General features: G+C 40.7%; 2 protein-coding genes across 6 annotated transcripts; both read left to right on the forward strand.

Annotated features, from left to right (window-relative positions):
* Positions 1-208: 208 nt before the first annotated feature.
* LOC125899764 (myocardial zonula adherens protein) lies at positions 209-14,744 on the forward strand. Of its 5 annotated transcripts, XM_049594293.1 has the most exons (15): positions 210-360; positions 457-752; positions 1,674-1,754; positions 5,556-5,648; positions 6,432-6,596; positions 6,706-6,798; positions 6,904-7,017; positions 7,102-7,254; positions 7,596-7,721; positions 7,901-8,029; positions 8,116-8,210; positions 8,643-8,748; positions 10,804-10,887; positions 11,142-11,242; positions 11,345-14,744. In XM_049594293.1, the coding sequence occupies exons 2-15, from the start codon at positions 675-677 to the stop codon at positions 12,111-12,113; spliced, it is 2,187 nt and encodes a 728-aa protein (XP_049450250.1). In that variant the 5' UTR covers positions 210-360; positions 457-674; the 3' UTR covers positions 12,114-14,744. The 5 variants fall into 5 exon arrangements, with proteins under 5 accessions (XP_049450242.1, XP_049450271.1, XP_049450280.1 ...); XM_049594285.1 differs by having other exon boundaries at positions 209-752; XM_049594314.1 differs by having other exon boundaries at positions 209-752; positions 11,819-14,744.
* A 1,786-nt stretch (positions 14,745-16,530) lies between these two features.
* On the forward strand, positions 16,531-21,919 carry polr2m (RNA polymerase II subunit M). The gene is made up of 4 exons (XM_049594618.1): positions 16,531-16,909; positions 18,192-18,791; positions 18,945-19,167; positions 21,217-21,919. Exons 1-4 carry the CDS (start codon positions 16,794-16,796, stop codon positions 21,358-21,360), a joined length of 1,083 nt encoding a protein of 360 aa, XP_049450575.1. The 5' UTR covers positions 16,531-16,793; the 3' UTR covers positions 21,361-21,919.
* Positions 21,920-24,326: the final 2,407 nt, after the last annotated feature.

Raw genomic sequence — 24,326 nt, forward strand, 5'->3', positions numbered from 1 at the left:
GACCAATATCATAGATAATGTGGATAAATATTTTACAGTTAGTAGAGCATTTCTAAGAAAGCTTTGCATGCATAGCTGTAACATGAGGATATTGCCAAACTGTGGAGTGAGCAGTACACAACTCCTCCTATTAGCCACTCCTGTTGATAAGAAGGGCTCCACCTGTCCCAGCCCGAGTACGAGGCCCCTCCCTGTGAAAGTACTCTTTCAGGGCAGGAGGCACAGACCAGAGAGGCAGCTGAAATGTGGCCAGACAGGTCTGATGGGAATGCAAAGACAGAGAGAGAGAGAGAGAGAGAGAGGCAGAGAGAGACAGAGGGCAGGGAAGGTTGCTGAGTGACTGACAAGCCTGTCAACCAGGTGGAGTTAGTAGCAGTCTGGCAGGAATTATCACAATGACATAGCTGTGTTTGTGTTACCAAGTGTGGAACTGGATTGCACCTGATCTTTTCACAGGAGGAGAGGCAACCTTAGGGCCCTGTGGACTCCCCACGACCACCACTAGGACCAGACTTGACAAAGTGGAATTTCCCTCCTCTTCCCTGGCTGGAGCCGGGGGCAGATGGTCGCTCTGAGAGTTTGAGCAGAACTCAGGAAGGAGCAGCAAGAGGAAGGGTGGGAGGAGGTCCAGAGAGGGAGAGGAAGAGAAACGAGGAGTGGACAGAAGAGGAGACATGCATCGGTACGCTTCAGGACGAACTGTTTCCACCACCACCACCACAACAGAGGACTCTCCAGAGTCTACAAGTGAGGTAAGAAGTCCCAGAGAAGTCAGGACATTGAAACTCTCCCTCTGTCTCCCCCTTTTCTTCCTCTGTGTTTTGCAAACAGTTTTGTATTACCTCTCCCACCCTTCTCTGTTTGTCCCCCATTGTCTTTAACTTTGCAGCCACTTGTTTCTTGTCTGTTTACAGTAGGATAAATGTCCTGTGTCCCAGCTAACATTTTCTGCTCCCTGATGATCTGAAAGTTCATGTTTGTGATAGGATGTGTTCACTAACAGGAGCATGTAATGGGAGCTGAGTGTGCAGGAGGCAAGGCTGTCATGTTTATTTGAACAGCTCTCTGATAAAACAGGCCTTTGTACTAAACAGGCCTTTAAACTTATTCCCATTGTTTTCTAATGAATAAAGAGCCTTAGTCAGCTGAGTATGATACAGGTTCATGACTGCAGTAATGTGTTTTGGAAAAATATCTTAAAATAAAATCTTTTAAGATATCTAGTTTTACTTTTTTTGTCTGTTACATAAACAAACAAAGAACTGACTGTGGTCTAAATATTATGATGTATCTGTAAGCAGTTACACAGCATTTACATGAACTTTGCTTGAAGCTCTGTTGTCACTCACTATAAATAAACCCACAGAGGAGTGTTAAGGTCTGTGAGATTCGTCACCTGTTCTATTTCTTAGCTTCACTTTTTTTTTATCCACCTGCCACTTCCAAAACCTACCAGCAACTCATTAGATTACTATTGTTTTTTGGCTGGTGAATGAAGCAGCCACTTGCATATTTTACCAGCACTTAGCTTGTAGCTGGAGCTTATTCCCAGCCCTGGTTTCAGGGATGTTTCAGGGTCATCTGTTCTATATTTTCTCATGATGATTTAACGCAAACATTAATTTGCGTGCAGAACATTATTCATTTGCTTTTTGTCTGTTTGTTTTTCTCAGAGGAGGATCAGACGCCTCCGGTTAACTCTACACGCTGGAGATAATGGAAACAAGGAGCCCAAAACCTCAAACTCAGACACAGTAAGTCTGTGTGTATATCTCCCTCGTGGAAATTCTACAATTAAGCATGCTACTTCCTGCCTATAAGTATTGCTTGACAGCCCTGTTTAGATAGGTAAAGGTTTAATGAATGGAGTTAACTCAAACTGCACACACAAAGGCACTCTAAAAAAGTGGTGATGTGGAAGAATGATAAGCGCTGAAGATACAACATTAATTCATCATATAATACAAATAAAGAACCACTGAGATTTATGTGTGTTTTATCATCTGGACCAGTTACACAATCATGGCAGGAGGGTGTGTGCATGTGATAATGCACACACAGCTGTTTCACATTGACTTCAAAGCTCACCTCTGACTCTGTGTTATAAATCTATTCCATACAATAGAAAATATTTAAAACACTTTTACTGAACAGACTTTTTCTGACATCACACCTTAGGCACCTGCGGCACAGTACAAAATCAAACACTACTAACTACACAAACATCAATTTCAATGTTCTTAAAGAATTGCATAATTACACACTCTCCGAGTCTGTTAGTGCACATTGTGACTGTGAGGATTATGATTATAAGTATGTGCTGCAGGCTGTGAAGGTGTTTGCTGTAGGTGGTTCTGCCCCTGCCTTTGTTTGTGTACAGGATCTGTGGTCCACAGACTGATGCCAGAATTTGACAGTGAGAGTGTGAGAACTGAAACTTGACTATTGTTGGCACTGAGAGGGTTTTTTGGTCCTTCAAGTGCAGAATCTTTACAGCAACATGGTGGTTTGTTTTGTATGAACCTTGGCCAGGGAGTATGGTGTTCGCCTAGTTACCACACCTCCACGCTCTCCACTGATAGCACGCTGCAGCAATCTCTGAATGCACTTCCCTTTTAGTGGGTGTGATAATGACTATTGGAACTGATGGCAGAGGACAGTGTGGTCAAGAGTGAACATGGAGTGGAGGGTAACACACATGTGCTTTCGGTGATGACGTGTGCTTCAGTGTGTGTTTAGTAAGGACGTAAACTCTGCACCCATTCAACTGTGCAGCTCGTTTTGCCTGAACACACATCAGCAGCTCCAACAGCACAGCGGCACATTTTTACAGACAATTGACTGAAGCCCAAGGTGCAATAACAATGGCTGGAGGAAATGTAGAGAGTAAAAACACAATAGTAAGACGTGGCCCTGGAGGAATATTAGCATTATGGGAAATCCATATTTTCACTTTTTTGCTTAGAGTTAGCACAAAGACTGGAAACAGGTGGAAACGCCTAGCCAGTACCTCTAAACCTCCAAATATAATGATATGATTGATCTTGATTGTTTTATACTCACAAAGACTCATTAAAATGATCATTTGTTGTTTTAAGGCAAGGAGAGTGTGCAATTATTGAGCGTCAGAGGTGCTCCTAGGCAGATTTTTTTCCCCTTTGGACAGAGCCAGGCTAAACTATTTTAGCCCATTTCCAGTTTTCATGCTAAGCTAAGCTAACCAGGTTCTCACAGTAGCTTCATATTTATTGTACAAATGCTTCACTTAATCATTGTTCATTGAAATGCAGAAGATGATATTTTTGGAACAACATACTTCCATCCTATACAATCAACTTCTACAGTCTCGTTATTAAAAACAAAAACATCTGAAAAGGACTCTAATTTGGAAAGATTTGTAACACTTCATGACTGCTTTTTGTAATTTATTTCTGTGTTGCTGCTTAGTCTTAAAACCTTTAATTTAATTTCTTATGTTTTTGATTATTGTTTTTTAGTAGTTGAGGTACCTTCATAAGCCATTTTTTGCTTGTAACCTCTCCCGCACAATGTTCAAACTTGTCTTAAGAAAGGTCTTTCTTTTTTACACATGTATGTCCAAATAACTAAGCTAAATTCACTGAAGTGCTAAAACGAGCTTACACATAATTTGCATATGAATCTGCAGTGTGGAAAAACATAACTTTGAAGCCACTCTAGAGGAAATTAAGAGGAAAATCAGGATTCAAGCGGTTAAAAACTCATCTCTCTGTGTCCTCTTCATGTGCTCATTATGCATTCAGAGCTGAACTTAGTGTTCTGTGCAGCTGCTGCTGCTGTGACACATAACTTTGTTGTTGTTGCAACAGCATTTAGTTAAAATACCAGCACAGTGTTCAAAAGTGACACAGTGTTGAGCAGGCTTCAATTTCTTATTTCATTTATTTAGACATGGCCCGTTTGCTTAAACAAATTTCTACTCAATCTGTGATTTTAAATGTAATCGGGAGGGAAGGTCAAATAAAGGTCAGCTGCATATTTTTGAGCGTGTGACTGTGGGAAAAAAAAGAAAAAGGGAAGATGTGAGGTTAATCGAGGAGGAAGGAAGTGACAGAAACATGCTCTGTCAGAGGAATCCAGAGATATTATGTTTCAGCAGGGAAGCTGGTTAAAGTGGTTATTCCCCATAAAATTAGAACGGGTGTATCCTGCAACCTGACACATCGTCGACACAATCCAACCAATGACTATGGCCTAGATGAGATGTAATACATATGCACCATGATGACACACAGACACACACAGACACACAGACAAACAGACACACAGGGCTTAGACACACTTGCTACATATATAAGTTTCTACACCTACATCATTGGATTTCATTTCCACAGTGGCTGAAAGCCTCTTTAAAGCGGACATCATTCAGCCTGATGAGATACACGAGCGGGTGAACAGCATGTTGAGACTTCAGATTCAGCTTTTCTTCCTTGTTTTCATCAACCAAGTCCTTTACAATGTAGTCATATGATAAAACAATCAGTTAACACGTAATTCCTTTAAGGGGGCATTTCTATGCAGTTTTTACGTGTTAACGTGATCCAGACTGTGACTTCTATGAGGAGCTCATCCTTCTTAAAGCAACAAAACAACAGAAACCCTGTCTGTTTCTTCCACTGATGTTACATGACGGCAGTAGTTTCAGTCACAAGAAGCAGGTAAACATTGTCACCAGTGTAGTCAAATACTGAAATTGTAAAATTCAAAGCTGAAGTGACAGCACACAGTGCATTGTTATTCTGGGCTCTCTCTCAGAGAGGGAGGCTGCTCTGTTGTTAAAACATAAAGATGGCTGTTCTTCCCTCCCATCTGCTGGAATTCACATCCGCCTATTTGCCGGCCTTCAACATTTCTCAACAGCGCGTCCTCTGTAGATTAAGTGGTGGAGAAATGTGAGGTTCGGCTGTGTCCACCACACAACAATGGCGTCTTTGTTCCAGTTCCTCCTCATTCTTATCTCTGAGAGCTGTGAAGACTGGTGCCTCTTTTACAGGGTAATAGGTCTGTCTGTCTGTCTATCTATCTATCTATCTGATTAAATTCAATTGTTTTTTTTGGTACACGCCACCCCCCAAATTATTGCTTATTTAACAGTTGAAACCTGTGAAACCCTACCCATACCCACTACAACTTAGTCAACATTGTTGTAGTGACATAAACAAACAAACTTAGCTTCAACTCCATGTAGTAGATACAAAATAGAGTATTCACATGCAATGAGAAAAATATGCAACATATTTAAATAAGGACAGAATGAGGTAGAAAATGATAATAAAATAGCAAAAACTTGCAAAAGAATTTGCTTGCATTCTTGCTCTTGTTGACAGATTGCAATGACGTATCTTATTGCAACAGAAACTTTGCTAGTTAGAAGGTGTCAGTGCTGTGGAATGTTCGCACACAATACAAAAATAATAATACATGTATTTTTTACTTTCCAGGGTCCACACCTGGAGTGTCTTGAATTATCCACAACAGCAATATTGAATATTTGTTGTTACTTTTTGTTCCTGTAGGCTGAGAAAGAGAAGGCTGTCAATGGGGCATGGAAGAAGAAGAATGGGCTGATCCAAAGAGAGAGGCCAGCTGGCAGGGAGTCACCTCAGCAGGTAGACAGCCACATCCAACACATGAATAATAGGCATGACACTGCCACTGCTTCAGCACGTGTGTCACCGTCATCCCTCTGTAAAAGCACGTTTCCGTGCGTGCACCTTCAGGCTGTCATTAATAATGTATTCATGGATATTCAACATGAACAGGTGCTTGTAGATGACTGTAACAAATTCGATGTCTCAAGTCTATCTATCTATCTGGTTATCTATATACACAGATTAGTTTCAGCCCCAAATTAAGTTCTTTCTAATTTCCAGAGAAAATATTTGTCCCTTCCACTACTGTATTGAAATATTTATAGAAACTGAATCTCTAAGCTTTAGTACTGTAATGTATCTGCAGCCATGATATAACTGTCTTTTGTTATTTAGTTATTGCATTGTTTAAAATGCTGCACTTCTTCTCTGCTGGTGTGCATCTGTTTTCATCGGTTGCCCGGCTGCTGCAGGTACAATAGGCAGACACGGCAGCAGCAGCAGCTCATGTACTGGGTTGCAGAAACATGACACCCTCAATACACCCTGCACTTTTTTAGCCACTTGTTCCCAGCCTCCTGTTTCCAGTGCTCAGCAGCAGTAGTGCTGGAAATACCTGAACAAGTGTACATATGCAGGCATGTGCATCCACACACAAACACACAAACATGAGATGCACTTGAAAGTGTGCATGTATGCACATAAGTGAGCACACAAATACACAAACACAAAGACAGTAGAAGTCAGCCTCGGTGGAGGGTGGCTACAGAAACCTGACCGGTGCGATCCTGTCTCCCTCAGCACCTCGGAGATATGACCAATGGGGTGCCAGAGACCTCGCTGCAGCATCATGGGCCCAAAGTGTATGGCGTAGTGCAGCGGATGGGTTCGGACAGACAGCAGGAGGTGATGGCACGCGAGTGGGCGGCCAGTCACCTTCAGGATGAGATGAAGTACATCAGGGAGGTGAGTGGAAACTAACACAACACGAAGTCAAGCCTTCAGGTCAACGCATCATCCTGTTCAAAGCTGTATGGGATGTTATGTAGATAATATCTCTACGTTGTGTATACAGGTGAGAGATTCTTTGGAGAAGGTGAGAGAGCGGATGTACGGGCAGTTCGGAGGAATGCAGCAATCAATGCAGAAGCTTTCGCAGGAAATCAAGGTAATGAATTATGTAACACTGTGTGACTGCTCCAAACTCCCTCATCAAACCTCCAGTCTGTGAAGCTGTGAATAAATCTGAATAGTTTGCCATGTGCGTCTGCAGGCTGCCAATTCACATCGCAGGAGTCTGGAGTCAGAGGTGAGGGTCCGGACGGCAGCCATGGAGAGCTTCGATCAGATGAACAGCTCCCTCATATCTTCCAACATCAGCCTGCAGGTAACAAATCAATGTCACTGAATCTGCGACAGCTGCATGCCGTCACAGAAAAGGCTGACTTGATAAGAAATGTTCCTTTTGCAGAAATCCCTTCTGGAGAACTGTCAGAGAAGGGTCGGCATGAAAGATGAGGTGAGGAGTTTGCGGAGCACCTGTGAGAAAACACAAGAAGAACTCAGAGAAAAGGAGAAGGAGCTGGCAGCAGCGCAGGTTGAAAACCAGTCTTTGAAACTGCAGGTAATCACATATCTCTTTGTGTGCAAGCTCACACTCACTCATTCACACAAACCCTAATGCATCCACAAAACATTACAGTGGAAGTACCTGCTCTGGCACATTCATGGAGATACTGCTCACCCAGCTGTTGTGACGCTCGAACGTCCTGATACAAAACAGTTTGATGACTTAATAACAGTGATATGATGAATAGCAGATCCAGCAGCATGCTTTGATCCTGTAGGTTTGATGACAGATCATCTCACCTCAGTAGTGCAACACATCAGCTGCACCTGAATCTTTTATTCTAGTGTCAATATGGAATAATCAGCTTAATTTTTTCTGTGCTGTGAATTGTCCAGGTGGAGTCTGCACAGGAGGCTCACAATCAGGCGATGCAGAAGCTCTCAGAAAAGCTACAGCGGGAGTACGACGAGAAGCTGCAGGAGGAACAACGGAAACACAGGGAGGAGATTGAAAAGCTACAGGTCTGCATTCTTTACTCCTTATTCATTTGCTCATCACATACAGTTTCACTGCCAATAGAAACCAGTGTCATGAGTTGAGCCCTCAAGATGTCATTAAACGTGTCTGGTTTTTGAACATTTGACAAGCCATTTCAAAAGCAGTCCATCATCTAAACTGAAATGTATTTCTGCTCACACAGGCCCAACTCGATGAGTACATCAGGCGACTGGAGGAAGCGGAGAGAAACATCAAGATTGCAGAGGCCAAGATTGAGGAGAGGGACCAGAGGATTATTGAACTGGATCGTCTGCTGGACTGTATGGGAAAGGTAAAACAAAAATATTAACGTAACAAAAATCGCTCTACACTTTTAGCAGATGATAAACCTCATAAATGAAATAAATATTTTTACAGGAAAAAAGTCAGCTCTGCAAGAAGCTGCAGGAATGTGAACAGCGTCTACGCTTGCTGGAGCTGACAGACCAGACCGATGCAAGTGTAGTCAAAAAGTATGAAAAGAGAGTCCAAATAAATACACTCACCAGTGTGATGAAACAAGCTAAACTCAAGGGTCACCTACAAGCTTTTTATGAGCTTTTAACTGCATCACACAGTCTTTATCAGCAGCTGGAGTTTATTATGTTGTCATTGAGTTTGGTCTCATAGATTTTCAGGTTCTATGCCAACTGACGTATAAAAGCTAATAAGAGGACCTTGAGTCTAGACTGATCATTTCTAAGGTTAAAAAGACACATTCACGCTTCAAGTAATACAGTTTTGTTTTGGTGGAGGTGCATTTTTAACAGCAGTACAGCAGTCATTTTTTTCCCTTTCAAAGTTTGTTATTCTTGATCTGAGAAGCATGTGGCCTGGCTGCACATTTTTGGAAAAGATTAAACACCTTTTCACCTGGATTTAATTCTGGGTTTAACTCTATTTAGGTCCAAAGAGCTGCAAGCTGAATCTGTGGATCTCCGTGAGAGAATCAAACACTTGAACGACATGGTGTTCTGCCAACAGAGGAAAGTCAAAGGAATGATTGAGGAGGTGAGGAGAGTTTATTTATCCGTGTCTGAAATCCGATCAGGTCTTCTGATCTACCGGTGTTTTGATAAAGGGTGTGGATGAGAGGCATACGTCAGCCGAAGTAGTAGAAGTTTGTTTACCGTCCAGAATGCGGATGAGATCAACGCACACAGGGAGTATAAAACATGATCTGACCCAGAGTCAACAATGGGTGGGGCACTGCATTGGTCTAGTGGTTAAGATACATACTCATGAGCTAAAGATAAATGGTGAAGTGATTAGAAGGCATTATTAGTGTTCTAACTGTTCCCTCTTGAGCTCATAGTACAGTTTGGTTTTCCAGGAAGTTATTCCTTATATTCAGTGTCCATAGTAATGTATCACTGTTCTTAAACTGGTCTGTTCTCATGTTGCATTGGCTGTTTTCTTTTCTGGTAATGCTCTGTTTTATTGGTGTGTAATTTCTGAATAATTTCCAAGAACATTCCTGGAAGTAAGTTTTGCAGAAAATAGAGACAGTGTCCAATTCATACACTTCTCAATACATTCTAACACTAGAGTCACTAGTGTAAAAGAAAGTCTTATAGTCAGTGCACAGCAGGTTAACCAAACATGTTAAGGATATACTGTGCAACATTTGCCTAAAAAAACAAACAAAAAAAAAAACCCAAAACAATGTACAGCCTCACACAGAAGTGATCCCTCTCAGTCATCATTATGACCCACTGGCAGTGTGTGGTGGTGTATTTTTCAGCAGAGACTCTGCCTGGATTTTCTAATTTCCTGTGTTTGAGATGTTTAAAGTTGTGTACCCCCACAGCATTCAGGTGAGCTTAAGGCCTTATTAAAAGGTAGCAGCCAGATGCCAGACTGTGTGCAGCAGGCATCCAAGAGACACAGCGCTGAAAAAACACAACTATAGCGAGGCAAAACACCAAACCTTCGATGGCATACTTGTTTAAAAACATTAACAATCCTGCATGGTAGACCTTTAAATTTGTCTACAGGCAAACATACAAATTTTCAATAATAGATGAATAATGAATGCATATTTGGTGCTCTCTTTTTCAATATGTTTATTGATGTTTTTAGGGCAAAACAATACATATAACATTCATCAGAATATGCAATCCAAACAACTCAACTTGGCTCACAGATCAAACATCTATAAATGAATTACACACTAAAACTAAAAGCAAGACAAACAAATGACAAGTCATGTTAGTCCCCCACTACATAAACCCTCTTGTAAGAATAGCTGAAATATCCATTCCGATATAGGACATAAAAAGCTCCCATGTTCTATGGAGCGCATCATCCTTCAAGTGCAGGATACATGTCACATAATCTAATCGAAATATATACAAGTATGACCTTATGCCACTGTGTTTTAGTTGGAATTCTGTCTGATATCCAATTCAGAAGTATGCACGTTCTTGCACAGACTGTAAGCAGTTTACCTTTAAACTCAGTAGTGATAAAACCATTTGATATACTAAATTGGGCGGCTATGGCTCAGAGTGTGGACGACCCGCTCTACCTCTGAGCCTCTCTACCAATTGGAGGATCAGCGGTGTAATCCCCGGTTCCAGTCTGCATGTCGAAGTGTCCTTGAGCAAGATACTGAACCCCAGATTGATCCTGATGCCTGTTCCATGGGTGTGAGAGTGTTAAAAACTGAGTAGCAGGTGGCACCTTGTATGGTAGCCTCGGCCACCAGTGTGTGAATGGGTGAATATCACTCGTAGTGTAAAAAGTGCCTTGAATAGTTGGATGACTAGAAAGGCGCTGTACAAGTGCATGTCCATTTAATATGTATTTTGGATCACTTCTTCGATCAGTGACTAAGATGTTATTAATATTTGGTGTTTTCAGTGTAGCCTCCCTTTTCATTCATGTTTTTTTTATATATATAAATATCACCAAATCATATCGTTATTTCCAGGAAACTTCCGAAAAAAATATGAGTAAATTATGCGAACAATCCAGGAAGATCACAATAATGGATTGAATAAACTAAACAGATAAAGGATCCGACTGAGAACACATGCTAATTATTTTCAACCTTCTGTGAAGGTTCAATCACTGCGAGCTCAAGTTGCTCAGAAGGACATGTTCATCTCAGAGCTCCTGGACAGAATCGCGATAGTGGAGTGTGAGGTAAGAAAAAAAATGCTCGGCTGTGTGTTCACTGTGTGTTTTGATTTTGGTGTGGTGTGGTGATCTACTGCATGACTACATTACAGATGATCATCTGGGCTGCTGCTGAGCACTCAATATCCTGAGCTGTCACCAATGTCTGCATGGTTTCTTCATGTCACTGCACCTTTCTGTCACTTTCACATGTTAAGGGACTGCAGTCCTTTGCATGTCGCTGACCTGACAGTGTTGTTTCCTCTTTTCCTTTTTCCTAGAATAATGAATTAGAAGACAAGCTCAAGTATTTTATGTCCACACAGAATAGGCCCCACGAGGAAACCAGGGAGGTAGGAGTAGGCTGCAATCTGCTCCTCAGGTAAGAAGCAAAGTTAGAGAAACATATTTAGCAGCATCAGGTTATTTTTGGTGCCTCATTTGGAGGTGATTTCTCACTCTGAGTCTGACTGTTAATCTGCAGCCAAGAAGCTAAAAGGCACGATGTTGAGCCTCCCTGTCATGAATCAACTCATCTCCATACCATACAAGAACTACCACCTGCTCCACCTCCACCACCACCAGTGAAACCTTCACCATCCACTCTACCTCCATCCTCCACACAACCTCCACCCCCCTCACAACCTACACCCCCCACACCACCTCTATCTCCCCCACCACCACTATCTCCCCCACCACCTCTATCTCCCCCACCACCTCTATCTCCCACCCAACCTCTATCTCCTATTCAACCTTCATCCCCAATACAACCTGCATTCCCAGTACAACCATCCTCCCCAATACAACCTGCATTCCCAATACAACCTGCATTCCCAATACAACCTTCATCTCCCACACAACCTTCACCCCCTACATCTCCCACTCAAAGTCCATTCCACTATCTAACAATGCCCACGCAACCAAGGACGTTCAAGTCTAACAACCCTCCACCCAGCAGGCTGGAGTCCAGTTTACTGAGGTACACTCCTGTCCAATACAGCCGCTTCCTGCAGTCCAACCCCTCAGTATCAAGTGGGATGTTTCCCTACACCCGCCCGTCTGACTCGCCTCCTGCAAATCCAGTCCAGTCAGGGACAGATGAGGTGGACGCGGAAACAAACACAGACACACGATCAAGTTCTGAGGAATCCACGTCTTCCCTGTCCTCTCTGCGACCAAGATCAAGAGTACCTCAGGTTTATACGCCGTTCATGAAACTTATGGAAATAACAGCAAACATAAACATAGAGTGACTATGAAATTAAAGCTATACATTTTGGGGAATATATTTATTTGCTTTCTTGTTGAGACATGAGAAATGGGAAGGTTGATACCACGCTAGTTGTGGGGGGTAACTATGAAGCTAGCAGCTGGGTAGCTTAGCTTAGCATGAAGACTGAAAACAGGGGGAAAGAGCTAACCTGCAGGCTTGTCCGAAATTAAAAGTGTGTGTTTTTTTATTTGTAATTGAGTTCAAACTGGAATAAAAAACACAACAGTTTTAGTGACCTGTTCAAATTCAAATATACATTATATAAGCACAACCGACCATTTGCAGAGCAAAGGCGTACTCTTGCAATTCACTATCAGCTCATTAACCTATCAATAAACAGCCAAGAGATAACAAGAAGGGCACTCAGCATGCAGACCTACACCAAGGCCAAATGCCCTATCTCACAATATAAACAGAAGTAAAAAATAATTTGTGTAGCTGCACCTTGATTAGGATCCTCTCCAAAATTGAATGGGTTCTTCCTTAACTCATGCTACACCCCTCCACCAAGACAAACAAACCGAACTGAAAACATAATCCCCTTGGTTGAGGTAAAAATGGAGGACACTGGTGAGCAAAGCCATGCTGACCAGATAATCACAGCACCTAACTACCTAAAAAGCAGCTTGTTGACATATTTTGGGTTCTGCACCATAATTGGCAAAATTACCAGGAAGTGTTTACAAACATTTTTAAAGCCTGTTCTGCAATTACAACATATCTGCGGACTCACTTGCTAGCTGCAACCCAAGTGGCAGTGGAGGCACCAGAAACGATTGGAGCAACATCTGCTGTTCAACCTCGGCTGACTGCCTGCTTTCACCACACATGCTCAGGGCCCTACCCAGGAGCTTGTAAAAAGGCTGGCACTGATAAAACAGCAAGATTTACATGCAAGGATTTACGGCCCATTGGTACTGTTTGGGGTTAAGATTTTTTTTTTATTATACTGACAGAGCAGGAGTTGTTTTTCCTTTTCCTTTATTTGTCAATCCACAAAGTTAACCAATTGACAGTTAAAATGTACCTCTTCGCACATTAGTTTCAAGTCTCACCACAATTTCAAGACACATAGTGGGGATGCAATACAATATATAGCTGCGTTTGAAATATGTCAGACTACTTATGTGGTAGATTTAATTATTCTGAAATTGACTTTCTGAAAAAGTTGGCAGGTGTACTTCCTACAAGCAACGCAAAAAGTCAAAAGGAGAAATATAACTGAAAGGAAATTCACCTGTTTCCCATTCTACGAGAATATGGGAGCAACCAGTGGTGTGATGGGAGTTGACGAGGCGTGTGTACTACTAGGGTAGACTGGTAGGTGACCTAAGAGAGAGTGGGTAAACCGTCCTGTATATTCTGATGGCTATTTTTCTGATAGATGGGTTTACTATAAATGGCCAGAAAAAGAGGTGGGTATACCCCATATACCTGCATATATCCTCCACTACACCACAGGGAGCAAATGTGGAGACATGAGTCACTGATCCCAAAAAGTGCTGTCCTGAACCCCCCACTAAACGGCAAATTGATGTTTTTAGACTTAAGTTTTTTTAAAAAATACAAAACTAAAAAAGAAATTAGTGAGCTTTGGTGCTGGTAGGCCAATTTTGATACTCTTGGATTGGAACAGCCCACTAATTTCCCGTTTCCAATCTTTATACACTTTATGCTAAGCTAAACTACATGTAGCTGCAGTAAGCTTAGCATAAAGCTAATCTGTAAGTGTGTTGCTGCGTTCAAAGCAACCTAACTGCAGTTACATATTTAGCAAACAGTCAGTGGTATTTATCCTCTCTTCTAACTCTGAGCAAGAAATCATATACATGTAATTCCCAAAATGTTGAACAGTTCCTTTAAAACCCAGTTCTCTTTGTCTTCTTTTGGACTGCTGGTTATCTTTATTAAACTAACCATCCATGACACAGATGTATATGAGTCCTTCCTTTGTCACGTGTTGAACATTATGAAACTGATTGATGTAAAAAGTCTTATGTAGCTTTTCAGCTTAGCACTATGATGATAAAATGTTGCTTGCTATAGGGTGTAAATAATCTCTGTAAAATATTTTGTAAGTAATGTACCGAAGGATTATATTTGTTTTGTTTACAGTGAATGTAGCCTACTTATGTTGCTCACAGAGCTATGAGCATTCAGTCCTACATGAAGGGTGTTACAGTTACTGTATGTATGTTCCCATCGTTTTTTATCGGCTCTGTACAAATTAAATGAATATTATTTTGTTACTGTCACAATATGTACAAAATATTTATTAACATGCTTTGTGCCTTTGTATACAGCCTACTGTCTGATACTGGTGGTGGGAGTGAATCGCTTTGAATTGGCAACAGGGTAATATAGTAATAGAAGTAAATTTCTCAGTTATTGATGAAACTGTTCAATCACTTTAAAGATACTGACCTTATTGAGGTGACTGCCATTCCTGAGCCACAGGCACAAGTATTATCCAGCTGTTATCTGCACTGCCACGACTGTATTTGAAAAAGCTTTATGATGTGCCTTTTCCTTAACGATACATATCATACTGCAACTAATGGTAAGAGGTCAGTGTATGTTTGGATAATAAAGACTTTACTATATAAGCACACAGACATCGTGATTGTGTCAGCACTTGAAAGCCTGAAGCCTGTGACTACTTCATTGTTTGAGTTTATCGTAGCTGGTAAGAAACACAAAAGGAGCTTTATAAATGTCTTCTGTTCCCTCCATTTCTGATGATTCACTTTCACACTTACATGTCATGCATTCACACTGAACTCTACTCCACAAGCTTTATTTAAAAATTGAAAAGCTCAGTGTCTTCTATCTGTAGACATCTGTAAACTACCTCTGCTATTTCACTCAACAAAATATTATTCGTTATTGTAATATACATTTATTGTGCAATGACGATACACTATTTCAAAATGAGGTAAGACATGGTGTTGGAGCATTTGTTTATGTCAATAATGTTGCAGAAGATGTTTAGGTTCTCCAAAGCCGTGTGTAGTCCATGAAAACAAAAAGGTAGAAATAGACATTTGGCAGAAGTAGGATCAGGATTAAAAGAACAAAATCTAAAGTGTGCACTCAGTGATATTATCAGTAAAGTACATCCAATTCTGGGCTTCAGATTTTGATAACCATGAAGCACACATAATGCACTTGTTTCCATTAGTTTGTGGGATTTTGATTAGAAGAGGGGATGAGGGTACATGTCAAGAAAACAAAAAATATATAACAAAGCCATCAATGTTTAACATCGTCTGGCAGTGCCGTACCTAACACATTCGGCATTCTAGGCAAGCTTCCTACCAGTATAAGCCTTGATTTGGCCCACCAGATGATTCTTTAAAAAAAAAAAATTAATTTTAAAAAAATTATATATGTTTATGCTGTTTTCATTTCTTTATGTATCTAGAATCCTGAATTATTATTAATATTTTCCATAATCTGAGCACAGCCAGCAGAGTGACGAAACATCTTTGAGAAACGATACGGCATGATATGTTACAATACTATATGCTACAATGTGTTGAGATATGATACAATACAATATGATATGATACAATATGCTGCCATTTGATACAGTGTGATACAATACAATACAATAGGATACGATGCGATATGATGCAATATGATGCGATATGATACGATGCAGTGCAATACAATACGATACGATACAAAATATTACACTATGATATGGTAGGTGTTAACTTTAGGTGTCTGGCCCACCATCAATTTTTACTCCCGGCCCTCTATGGGAAAAAGTTTGGGCAGCCCTCCTCTAGCATACTGACTGTGATGATCCCTCACTGATGAACAGATTAATCGTCCATGTCCTCTATTGCAAGGTCCACCACTGTTATCTGGTGTGATTAGACATGGTACGTAAGACATAAATGCCTAATACATGCATTACATTGTAGAGGAGATAATAAAGGTGAATAAAGCAAATACAAATATATTTTTTTGAAAAGAACTAGTGAGATAAAGTCTACCGAGATTTTATTCAAACTGTGCAGCTGCGTGCAGCCAAACACTGAACTGACTTTGAACTCGGAGAGGAGACAGAAAGGACACAGCTGTAACCTCTTGGTTGAAGTAGGGTCATTGTTTGTTGTGCTCAGTGAGAAATGGGTTGTCACAGTGGGTGGAAAACATCCGGACTGGTGAATGCAGCTGTGGAAAATCTGAGACGTGACGCCTGTTAAAAGTGACTCCACAGAGACGACAGAAATATCTCACATAAGAAACTGTCACAAGTTCACAGACAACTATTTGAAATCTAAACTTGCGGCTTGTGACTACATTTGACCTGCAGAGGGCAGCAAATCGCCTTCACTGGCTGTGACATGGCGCAGAGGTGCAGTACACTGTCCTTACAGAGGGGGCGGTAGAGCTACACCTCACACGTTTCACTTCCGCCTACGAAGAAGAGGAAGAAACCCACTTTGAAATGTTGTTGTCTCATGTCGTTGAAGAAGTGAACGTGCCGCTATTAGACATCTCTAAAACTCACTAACTATGACACACACGGTTAACAGACGGAGGTTTGAGCTTGTTAACGTATGACTAAAGTTTCAATGTCGCAAACTGAACAGAGACGCTAGCTCATGTTGTTTGTGACCGTTAGCTAACTCACTAGCTAACAGTGATGATGATGTCCTCGTCTTGGACGGAGCGCCAGGGACAGGTGGGAGACCTGAGACACCAAAGCAAAGAGGAGCTCCAAGAACTGCTCCTGCGACAGGAAAAAATACTCTCTAACAAGTAAGTTCACACTACTAGACACAAATATACAAATACATGTAGAGGAAGCGGTTGTGCCACCAGTGTGTGACACCTGAGAAGGCGAAAACTGAGGGCTAAGTTCAGGGTGGCACTTTTTGGCGTAGTTTGAAACTGTTGTAACAGTGTGACAGAAGAGACACTAGCCACACTAATAAGCTTTATTAGCTGTAATGAGAGCTGGTTATGAAGTTATTATAGATCTACTGTGACAGAGCTACTACACTGTTGTGTTGTTGCCCATCAGTAAAGCACAGATGTTGGTCTCCACTACAAAATGTAGATCTACAGGTTCACTAATCGTCTCTGTACTCAATAACATAAATTTAAACTGTGTTGTAAGCAAGCATAAGACTCTGTCACATTTAAATGAAATGATTGGTGGACAAAAGTGTTTCTGGGAGGAAGTAGCTCAAAGCTTTATTATGTTTATGATGCCTTTATGACCATGCATACATAGATGTGCAAAAGTTGATTTTTTATTTCTCTCTGGCTGTAGTTTTGAACACAGTTGTGTCTGTGTGTTATACACTTTTGATTATTTATTCCCTAAAATTGAACAGTTTCAAATGTGACTATGTCAAGCATGTCAAGGAAGGAACAGACTATGGTCAAAACAGCCCAGCACATCTATTATTGTTCTACAGCAGTGTTAAGTCCTATAGAATATACAATATTGCAATACTAGTATGATTATACAACGATTTGAGTGTTGGCTGTGAGAACACAGATGAGTGAAAAAGAAAAAACTCAATAAAGAACAGATAAACTTGAGAAATGCAGATCATGGGGTGCCCAGTAGCTCAGTAGCTAGTGCTGGTGTCTCATGTAAAAAAGGCAATGTCCTTGCGACAGCGGCCACAGGTTCAATTCTATCCCATGGCCCTTTGCTGCATACCATCCCTCTCTATTCTCCTTTCACCCTTAATCTGTCCTGCCCAATGAAGGCATAAAAAAAGCCCCCAAAATAATCTTAAAAAACAGAAGTGCAGATCATTTCATACAGGGCCAGCGAATGGTTTCATGAAAAAGAAAATGATGTGAATGAAATGCTGTCTCAACCCATCTGAACGCCTATGAGTTTGGTGTGACTCCATCCCCATCATCAAAGCAACATACTGAAAAAAAAACTTTTTGAAGAAGGTGTTCATTCATTAGACTTTGAGAGACTTGTAGTATCTATCTCTTTTGTTTGTCTCCTGTCTGTATCTTGGTGTGACTGTTTTGAATCCAGCATGAAATGACGTGTTTGTGTTCTTCTTAGGAGGTTTGTACAGAATCTTCCTGACAAAGGGAAAAAAATAAAGGACTTCGCAGAGAAACTGCGCCTTGCCATTGAACATCATGATGAAGAGGAGAGGAGACAGGGCTTGGTGTCCGCTGCCAGGACGGAGTTACAGTCCAAGTATCAGCAAGCTTTCACTTTGCAACGGCGTGATATCCCCAACACACCAGCAGACTCACACCTCAACAGGCAAATTGAGGCTGCTGCAAGCGATGCGGTACAGGACAGGGAGACATTACCTGTCTCAGCTCATGTGCTAGAAAATAACACTTTGAATGAGCAACAGGACCGGTTTGTCTCCAGAGCAGCTGCTGGTGAAACCATGGAGACGGCTGCTGCTGGGGCCTCTCTGAACTCTGACGGGACAAAAGAGAATGACCTTGTGGAGGCCTTGGAAAGGGTCAGAGTGTCTGAAACTAGTACTGGTTTCAGTAGCGAGTCCAAAGACGCATTAAACAGCACGGGAAGAGACAATTACTTCCTCCGAAAGCAAACACCAAAGAAGCCTCACTATGTAACTGTCCTGGAAAAAACAGAGAAGACACCAGCTACCAGGAAGCAAAAATTCAAACCAAATCAGTGAGTAGACTTTGTTTCATGATGTGATGATTACTTGTGTAAATATAAATACAAAAAATACTTTGTGCCAATTTCATTCATTCACATTGTGCGTCATTTTGCTTTCTCCCAAAGTTCTTATTGTAAATAACTTTTTCTCAAATGTGTTTTCAGGCTACCCAACAGAAGTGACATCTCTCCATCAGGATCCTCGTCACCCAGCCGGTCTTCTGAAGGCTCATCACCGCTCTCTGCTCAGACCAGGAGGGAGCGGGACAGAAAACACCTGGATGACATCACTGCAGCCAAACTCCCTCCTCTCCACCACAGTCCGGCCCAGCTTCTGTCTTTGGATGAGTCGGCCATTCTCCTGAGGGAACAAACCAAAAAGCAGCAGGTTAGTGCAGCTGAGTCCTCCACACACTTATACATCCAGTGTGTACATTTGGCAGACTAAAATAAGACTAGTCACGCTGCTGGGTGGCCGCATGTTGAGGTAAAGGTATTTGAATGACTTAGTTACAATCAGTCATGGCAAAATAATAAACATTCTGTGGGAGCTCAGACCAAAAACAGCCCTGTGTTAAGAAATGCATAAAATTGTGATCCAGAAAATCCAGTTTAGGTAAAAAATACTTGTTCTGGGGACATATCAGTCTGCAAAATACTGAACAATGTTTTATACAGTGTGTTTGCAGGTCCTTAAAATATCTTACAGTGTCTTAAATTAAATTTTATTAATATTAGAAATTTGAATTTGTGAGGTCTTAATTGCCACAGACACTTTAATGTATCCATCTTTTAATTTCTTTTTGTCAAAATGAGTCAAGCTCTTCTGCCTGAAGGTTCACATCTCTGATGTTAAAAATCCAAAACCTACCCCTGCACTTACCTGTTGGTAAAAATAGATCGTCTAACTCACTCTAATAACCATATTCCCTACATGAAATAATACTTCTGATAACATTTACACAACTGACCTTTATTCTTACCTGCAGTACTTGAATAAGAAAAAGATGATTTTCCCAAAGAATCTGTCTTATATCTTGAAAATCTTGTCTTCTTACATAAAAAAGTCTTTAAAAAGCACTGAATTTAAGTGCCTGCAGAACCCCTTGGTTTATATTATGAGAAGGGATGTTACTCACTGTGGTTTAATCAGCTTAATTTTATCTATACGTGTAAATAATAGAAATGTGACATTTGCATGAAAAAGTAATTACCGGAGATGTGCACTTGCACATATTTGATTCGCCACCACAGCGCCTTACTGGATGTCATAGTGTTGTGGTCAAACAAAAGTTGTGCATGTTCAACTATTTTTCTGGACCCCACTTTATTTTCTGGAGCCCTCTGTGTGTAAACACGTCTGGACCGCCCCGTTCAAATGAATGGGAGTGCTGCGTTTTTTCACACAGTACCAAAGTCGTTTTGGAGGCTGCGGTCTATCAGGACCAAAACCTTACGCCTCAAAAACGGTTTCTTTCCATCTGCAGATGGCCTCATCAAAAAGGCCCCACTGACACAGACTTTTATCACCCTATCCCTGTACGCTACATCAACACACGTCTTATCTGTACTGTGAAATCTTCCACATCCTCTGATAAATATTTTTGTACATTCTGCACAAAACTCCACAGCTTTCTCATTCTGAAACAACTGGCTTTGTTATGTTACAGTATTTTTTAAAATATCTTTTTCGTGTTTTTATTGTAATATTTCTGTTCTGTTTATGTTCTTGACTGTTGCATTACTATACATTTCTTTTTCTCTTAATAGGTTTATTGTATGCACCAAACAGCAAAGCAAACTCTTTGTAGGTGAAAACCTACTTGGTAATAAACTTTATTCTGATTATTTTAATCTGATTTTAAACGCTAAAAAACAAAACATCTTAAATACAATCATAATATGCAGAGTAATAGATTAAAATAGCAACCCTGAAGTATGTGAGCGTGGTGTATATGGGCATAGTATTTTTTTTCCTGTTAACAAAAACACTAAGAAAACTGATTGAAAAAGAAATGCAACTACCCTGTAAAGTGAGCGAGAAGCAAGATTTTTTTTTCTTTATTTTTTGTATTTGTTGTTTTATCAACCACAAATAAAAAAAAAAAATAAAAGTGAAATTTTAAAAAAACAACTCTCATTTTCTATGGAAATGTTACTACAACAAACTAATTTATTTATATTTCCCTTCGTCATCTCTAGAGGGCAGCGTTCAGGCACTGAAGGCATCGTGTATCCTTTCACATCTAAAGTAATGACTTCAGAGCCAAACGTCAAACAGTGTGCTGTTGTCAACTTAAGGAGGCCTGTTAAGCTCATTACCAGTCCTACTTTTGTTGAGGGTTTAATAGCTATGGCTCTGCTGCTTTATAATAATGTTCTTGTTTTCTGTTTACCAGCCTATTCATGTCAACTTTCTCTCTGTGTTTAATTTCAGGAGTTGCAGGCCAAGCTGGCAGCCCAGAAACTGTCTGAGGGATTGAAGATCTCTATGGGGAGCTACACTCCTGACAGTGGCCCCATGGCTGCCTACAGAGAGGTTCACGATGAAGGAGCCCAGCTCTCCTCAGAGGAGGACTGATCCTGGAAGGCTGGAGCTGGGGAAACCGGTGTGACCTTGGCCCTGAGGGAAACAAGCTTTGGACCTCGCAATCAGGACCCATCAAACAGGATTTTAGCTCCAAGGACAAGAATTCTTAAGAGAGGAAAAGAGTCTTTGCAGCATGTGAAGGCAGAGTTGCTATCCAGACTCAGCTCAGGAAATTGAATGGCTGGCATTCAGTCATTCAGCTCGTATTGGGTTCAGTTGTTTCAGTGTCCTGCAGGAATAATAATACCTGCTGCTGAGCAGGAGTCTGAAATGCTAAATTTAAAGCATGTAGGGGAATGTTACTCGTCACAATACTGAGACTGATGCTGTCAGGACTGTTTTAACCTGAGAGTATTATATGTTGAGATTTTATTATATTAAAAATTATATGCACTTAAAGCCCATCAGCAGGCGGAGCAGACTGTTTTGGCACAAAGGTGATTGTTTACACCTTTGTTTAAAAAAAAATAAACATGAGCCTGCAGTGGTTTATCAAATTTTAATTATTGCAGAATGTGTGACAGAGTTCAATAAATGCATCTGATTTCCTAAATGGTTGTATTTGTGTAAATTCACGTTACAATTCATTTTTTCCCACATTCCAGGTACTGTGTAGTTTAGCTTTTTCAGTGCGGTTGAAAATTGATCTGTAAGGGATGGTCTTTTATTTCTCTTCCTTAGAGTCAAACTGCTCGTTGATGAGGGGATCAGGAAAACTGTTTCCTTACCTGTGTGTTTAATTTACGTGACATTTTAGTTTTATTAGTACAAAGTTAATAATTATATAACAATAATGATTTTTTTTCTGACACGTGGAAGTAGCAGTACGGCCTTTAACACCTGTAAGATTTTCTGTTGAAGCCTCAGGTCACTGTGCTTCTCACAATCTCACAAACTGTTTTCTCTTGGCTGTAACAAGTGTGCTGTTATTTCTAGTGATGTCTTGGAGACCTGTCATCAAGAAAAAGCTTGTTCTGCCGAAGGCTTGAGTGGAGTCTGAGGGCTGAACTCTAACTCTATAAAAACAGCTCAAAACCTCGCAGTCTCTGAAATAGGGGTCTTAGGGGGTGATCATACCGAAATGAGACGCGGACGCTTCAAAGACGCTTGAACGCTGGAAGCGCTTATTCGATGTGCGCTAGCTGCTGGTGTCTGACGCTCAAAAAAGTTGAAAATATTTTAACTTTTCAGTGTCTACACGCGTCTAAAAAGAAGCGTCTACAAAAACACGTGTCTAAAAAGACGTTTGAACGCCGGTCAGATGCGCCGTATCATAGGAAAACAATGGTTTTACTGGCATCACGTTTCTAGTGTTTCACCTCGGTGTGATCGCTCCCTTAATCTGTAAGTATTTATATGAAGGTCCAGTGTGTAGGATTTAGGGACATGTATTTGCATAAACGGAATATCATATGAATTATTTTATAATCACCTGAAAATAAGAATTGTGTTTTTGTTACCTTAGATTGAGCTTTTTATATCTACATACGGAGTGGGTCCTCTTTCACGGATGTGTTAAGAGACATGGATACAGAGTTTGAGGTGTGCCCCGTTCACATATGAAAGTCACTCTGGCGCATAAAGCCAAAAAAGCTTGACTTCGTAGATGTAAAATTACCCAGATCTTCTGCATTGTGGGGCCCATAGAGCAAGTGCACTTGAGACTTCGGCTTGCCAAGCGGCTAACTTCTGGTTTAGTGTTTTGCTAATTTGAAAGGGAGTAAAGCAATTTATATGTTCTGCTTTTCTGGACTTTCAAATAGATATCGGACTGAATAAATGAAATTCTGATAGCGAAACGAGTCATTTTGCTCAGGTTTTGATGCAAAAAAAAATGTATTCACTGATGACACAATGTAAGTCTGTGGGAAATAGTCTTTTTGGGTCCAACGGCAGCCCGTGATGGACCTGAAAGTTGTAGTAAGGCTAGTATGTCAAATTGGCTTCACTTTCTGGGGGTCTGGAGTCTCATTTATAAACACTGCGTACGCACAAAACAAAAAGGCCTGAAAGAGATGTATGCCACTTCCCATGCAGAAGTTGTGATCTGTTAAAACCGACTTGATGGAAAAATCTTTGACCCATGCTTGCAAACATTATGGAGACAGGAAATAGGTGATGCAGATGGTGAGGTGGAAGCCTGATTGTAGAAATTGTTGAATATTTTTTGGTGCACGCAAATTTTGGCTTTTGTCTGTATGTACATTTTTAGTGTAGATCCTACGCACTGTTTTATAAAAGAGACCCCTGGTCCTCTTCCACAAAGTCCGTCATGCTTGCTGTTCTACAGCAGCCCAGAACAGACAAATCAAACACTGGATCTAGATAGGGCCATTTGTGTTTCGGTGTTGGCCACTGCAGTTCTACCCGCTTGGAACATGGGAGAAGTTTCAGTTCTGCAACCTCACCACTAGATGCCACTAAATCCTTCACACTAGACCTTTAATTAAAACATTTGCCACCATCTGTACATTAGTTTTAATAGTAAGAAGAGAAACCATGAAAAAGGGTTTTTTGTAATAATGTTCATTGCAGTGTGTTATACTGTGTTGTATTTAGTAGGCTTAACATACCCCTGAAATCTAACATTGTGAGCAGTATTTCCCACTGATATCCAGTAAGAGTGTCAGGAGAAAATTGTGCCAAAGTACATGAGTTATGTTTTTGTTACTCTCCAAATCTTGATAAGGAAATGTGAGGTAATTTTACATGAACAGTTCTCATATATTATCTGTTCTCTCTGTAAACTGAATATTTGTAATCAGTGCTGATATTTGGAGGTCTTTGTCTGTACATTCAGATAAAACAAAAGACCCAGGTTCTCTCTTTCTCTGCAGAGCATTTAAGTTTCACTATTTTCTGAGTATTAAATAGTTGCAAACTATTCTATTGTTAGACTTCCAGCTTATTTAGCTCATTTATGTGCAACATAAATCTGCAAGGTGATATCAGTTTCT

The sequence above is a fragment of the Epinephelus fuscoguttatus genome, linkage group LG2 (assembly GCF_011397635.1).
Source record: "Epinephelus fuscoguttatus linkage group LG2, E.fuscoguttatus.final_Chr_v1".
Lineage (NCBI taxonomy): Eukaryota > Metazoa > Chordata > Actinopteri > Perciformes > Serranidae > Epinephelus > Epinephelus fuscoguttatus.

Excerpts from the sequence above, each read along its gene's own strand:
- LOC125899764 (XM_049594285.1), top strand. The coding sequence starts at position 675 with ATGCATCGGTACGCTTCAGGACGAACTGTTTCCACCACCACCACCACA. Across the intron at positions 1,755-5,555 it reads AAACCTCAAACTCAGACACA|GCTGAGAAAGAGAAGGCTGT; the intron begins GTAAGTCTGTGT and ends TTGTTCCTGTAG. Across the intron at positions 7,018-7,101 it reads CTTCCAACATCAGCCTGCAG|AAATCCCTTCTGGAGAACTG; the intron begins GTAACAAATCAA and ends TTCCTTTTGCAG.
- polr2m (XM_049594618.1), top strand. The coding sequence starts at position 16,794 with ATGATGATGTCCTCGTCTTGGACGGAGCGCCAGGGACAGGTGGGAGAC. Across the intron at positions 16,910-18,191 it reads GAAAAAATACTCTCTAACAA|GAGGTTTGTACAGAATCTTC; the intron begins GTAAGTTCACAC and ends TGTTCTTCTTAG. Across the intron at positions 19,168-21,216 it reads AACAAACCAAAAAGCAGCAG|GAGTTGCAGGCCAAGCTGGC; the intron begins GTTAGTGCAGCT and ends GTTTAATTTCAG.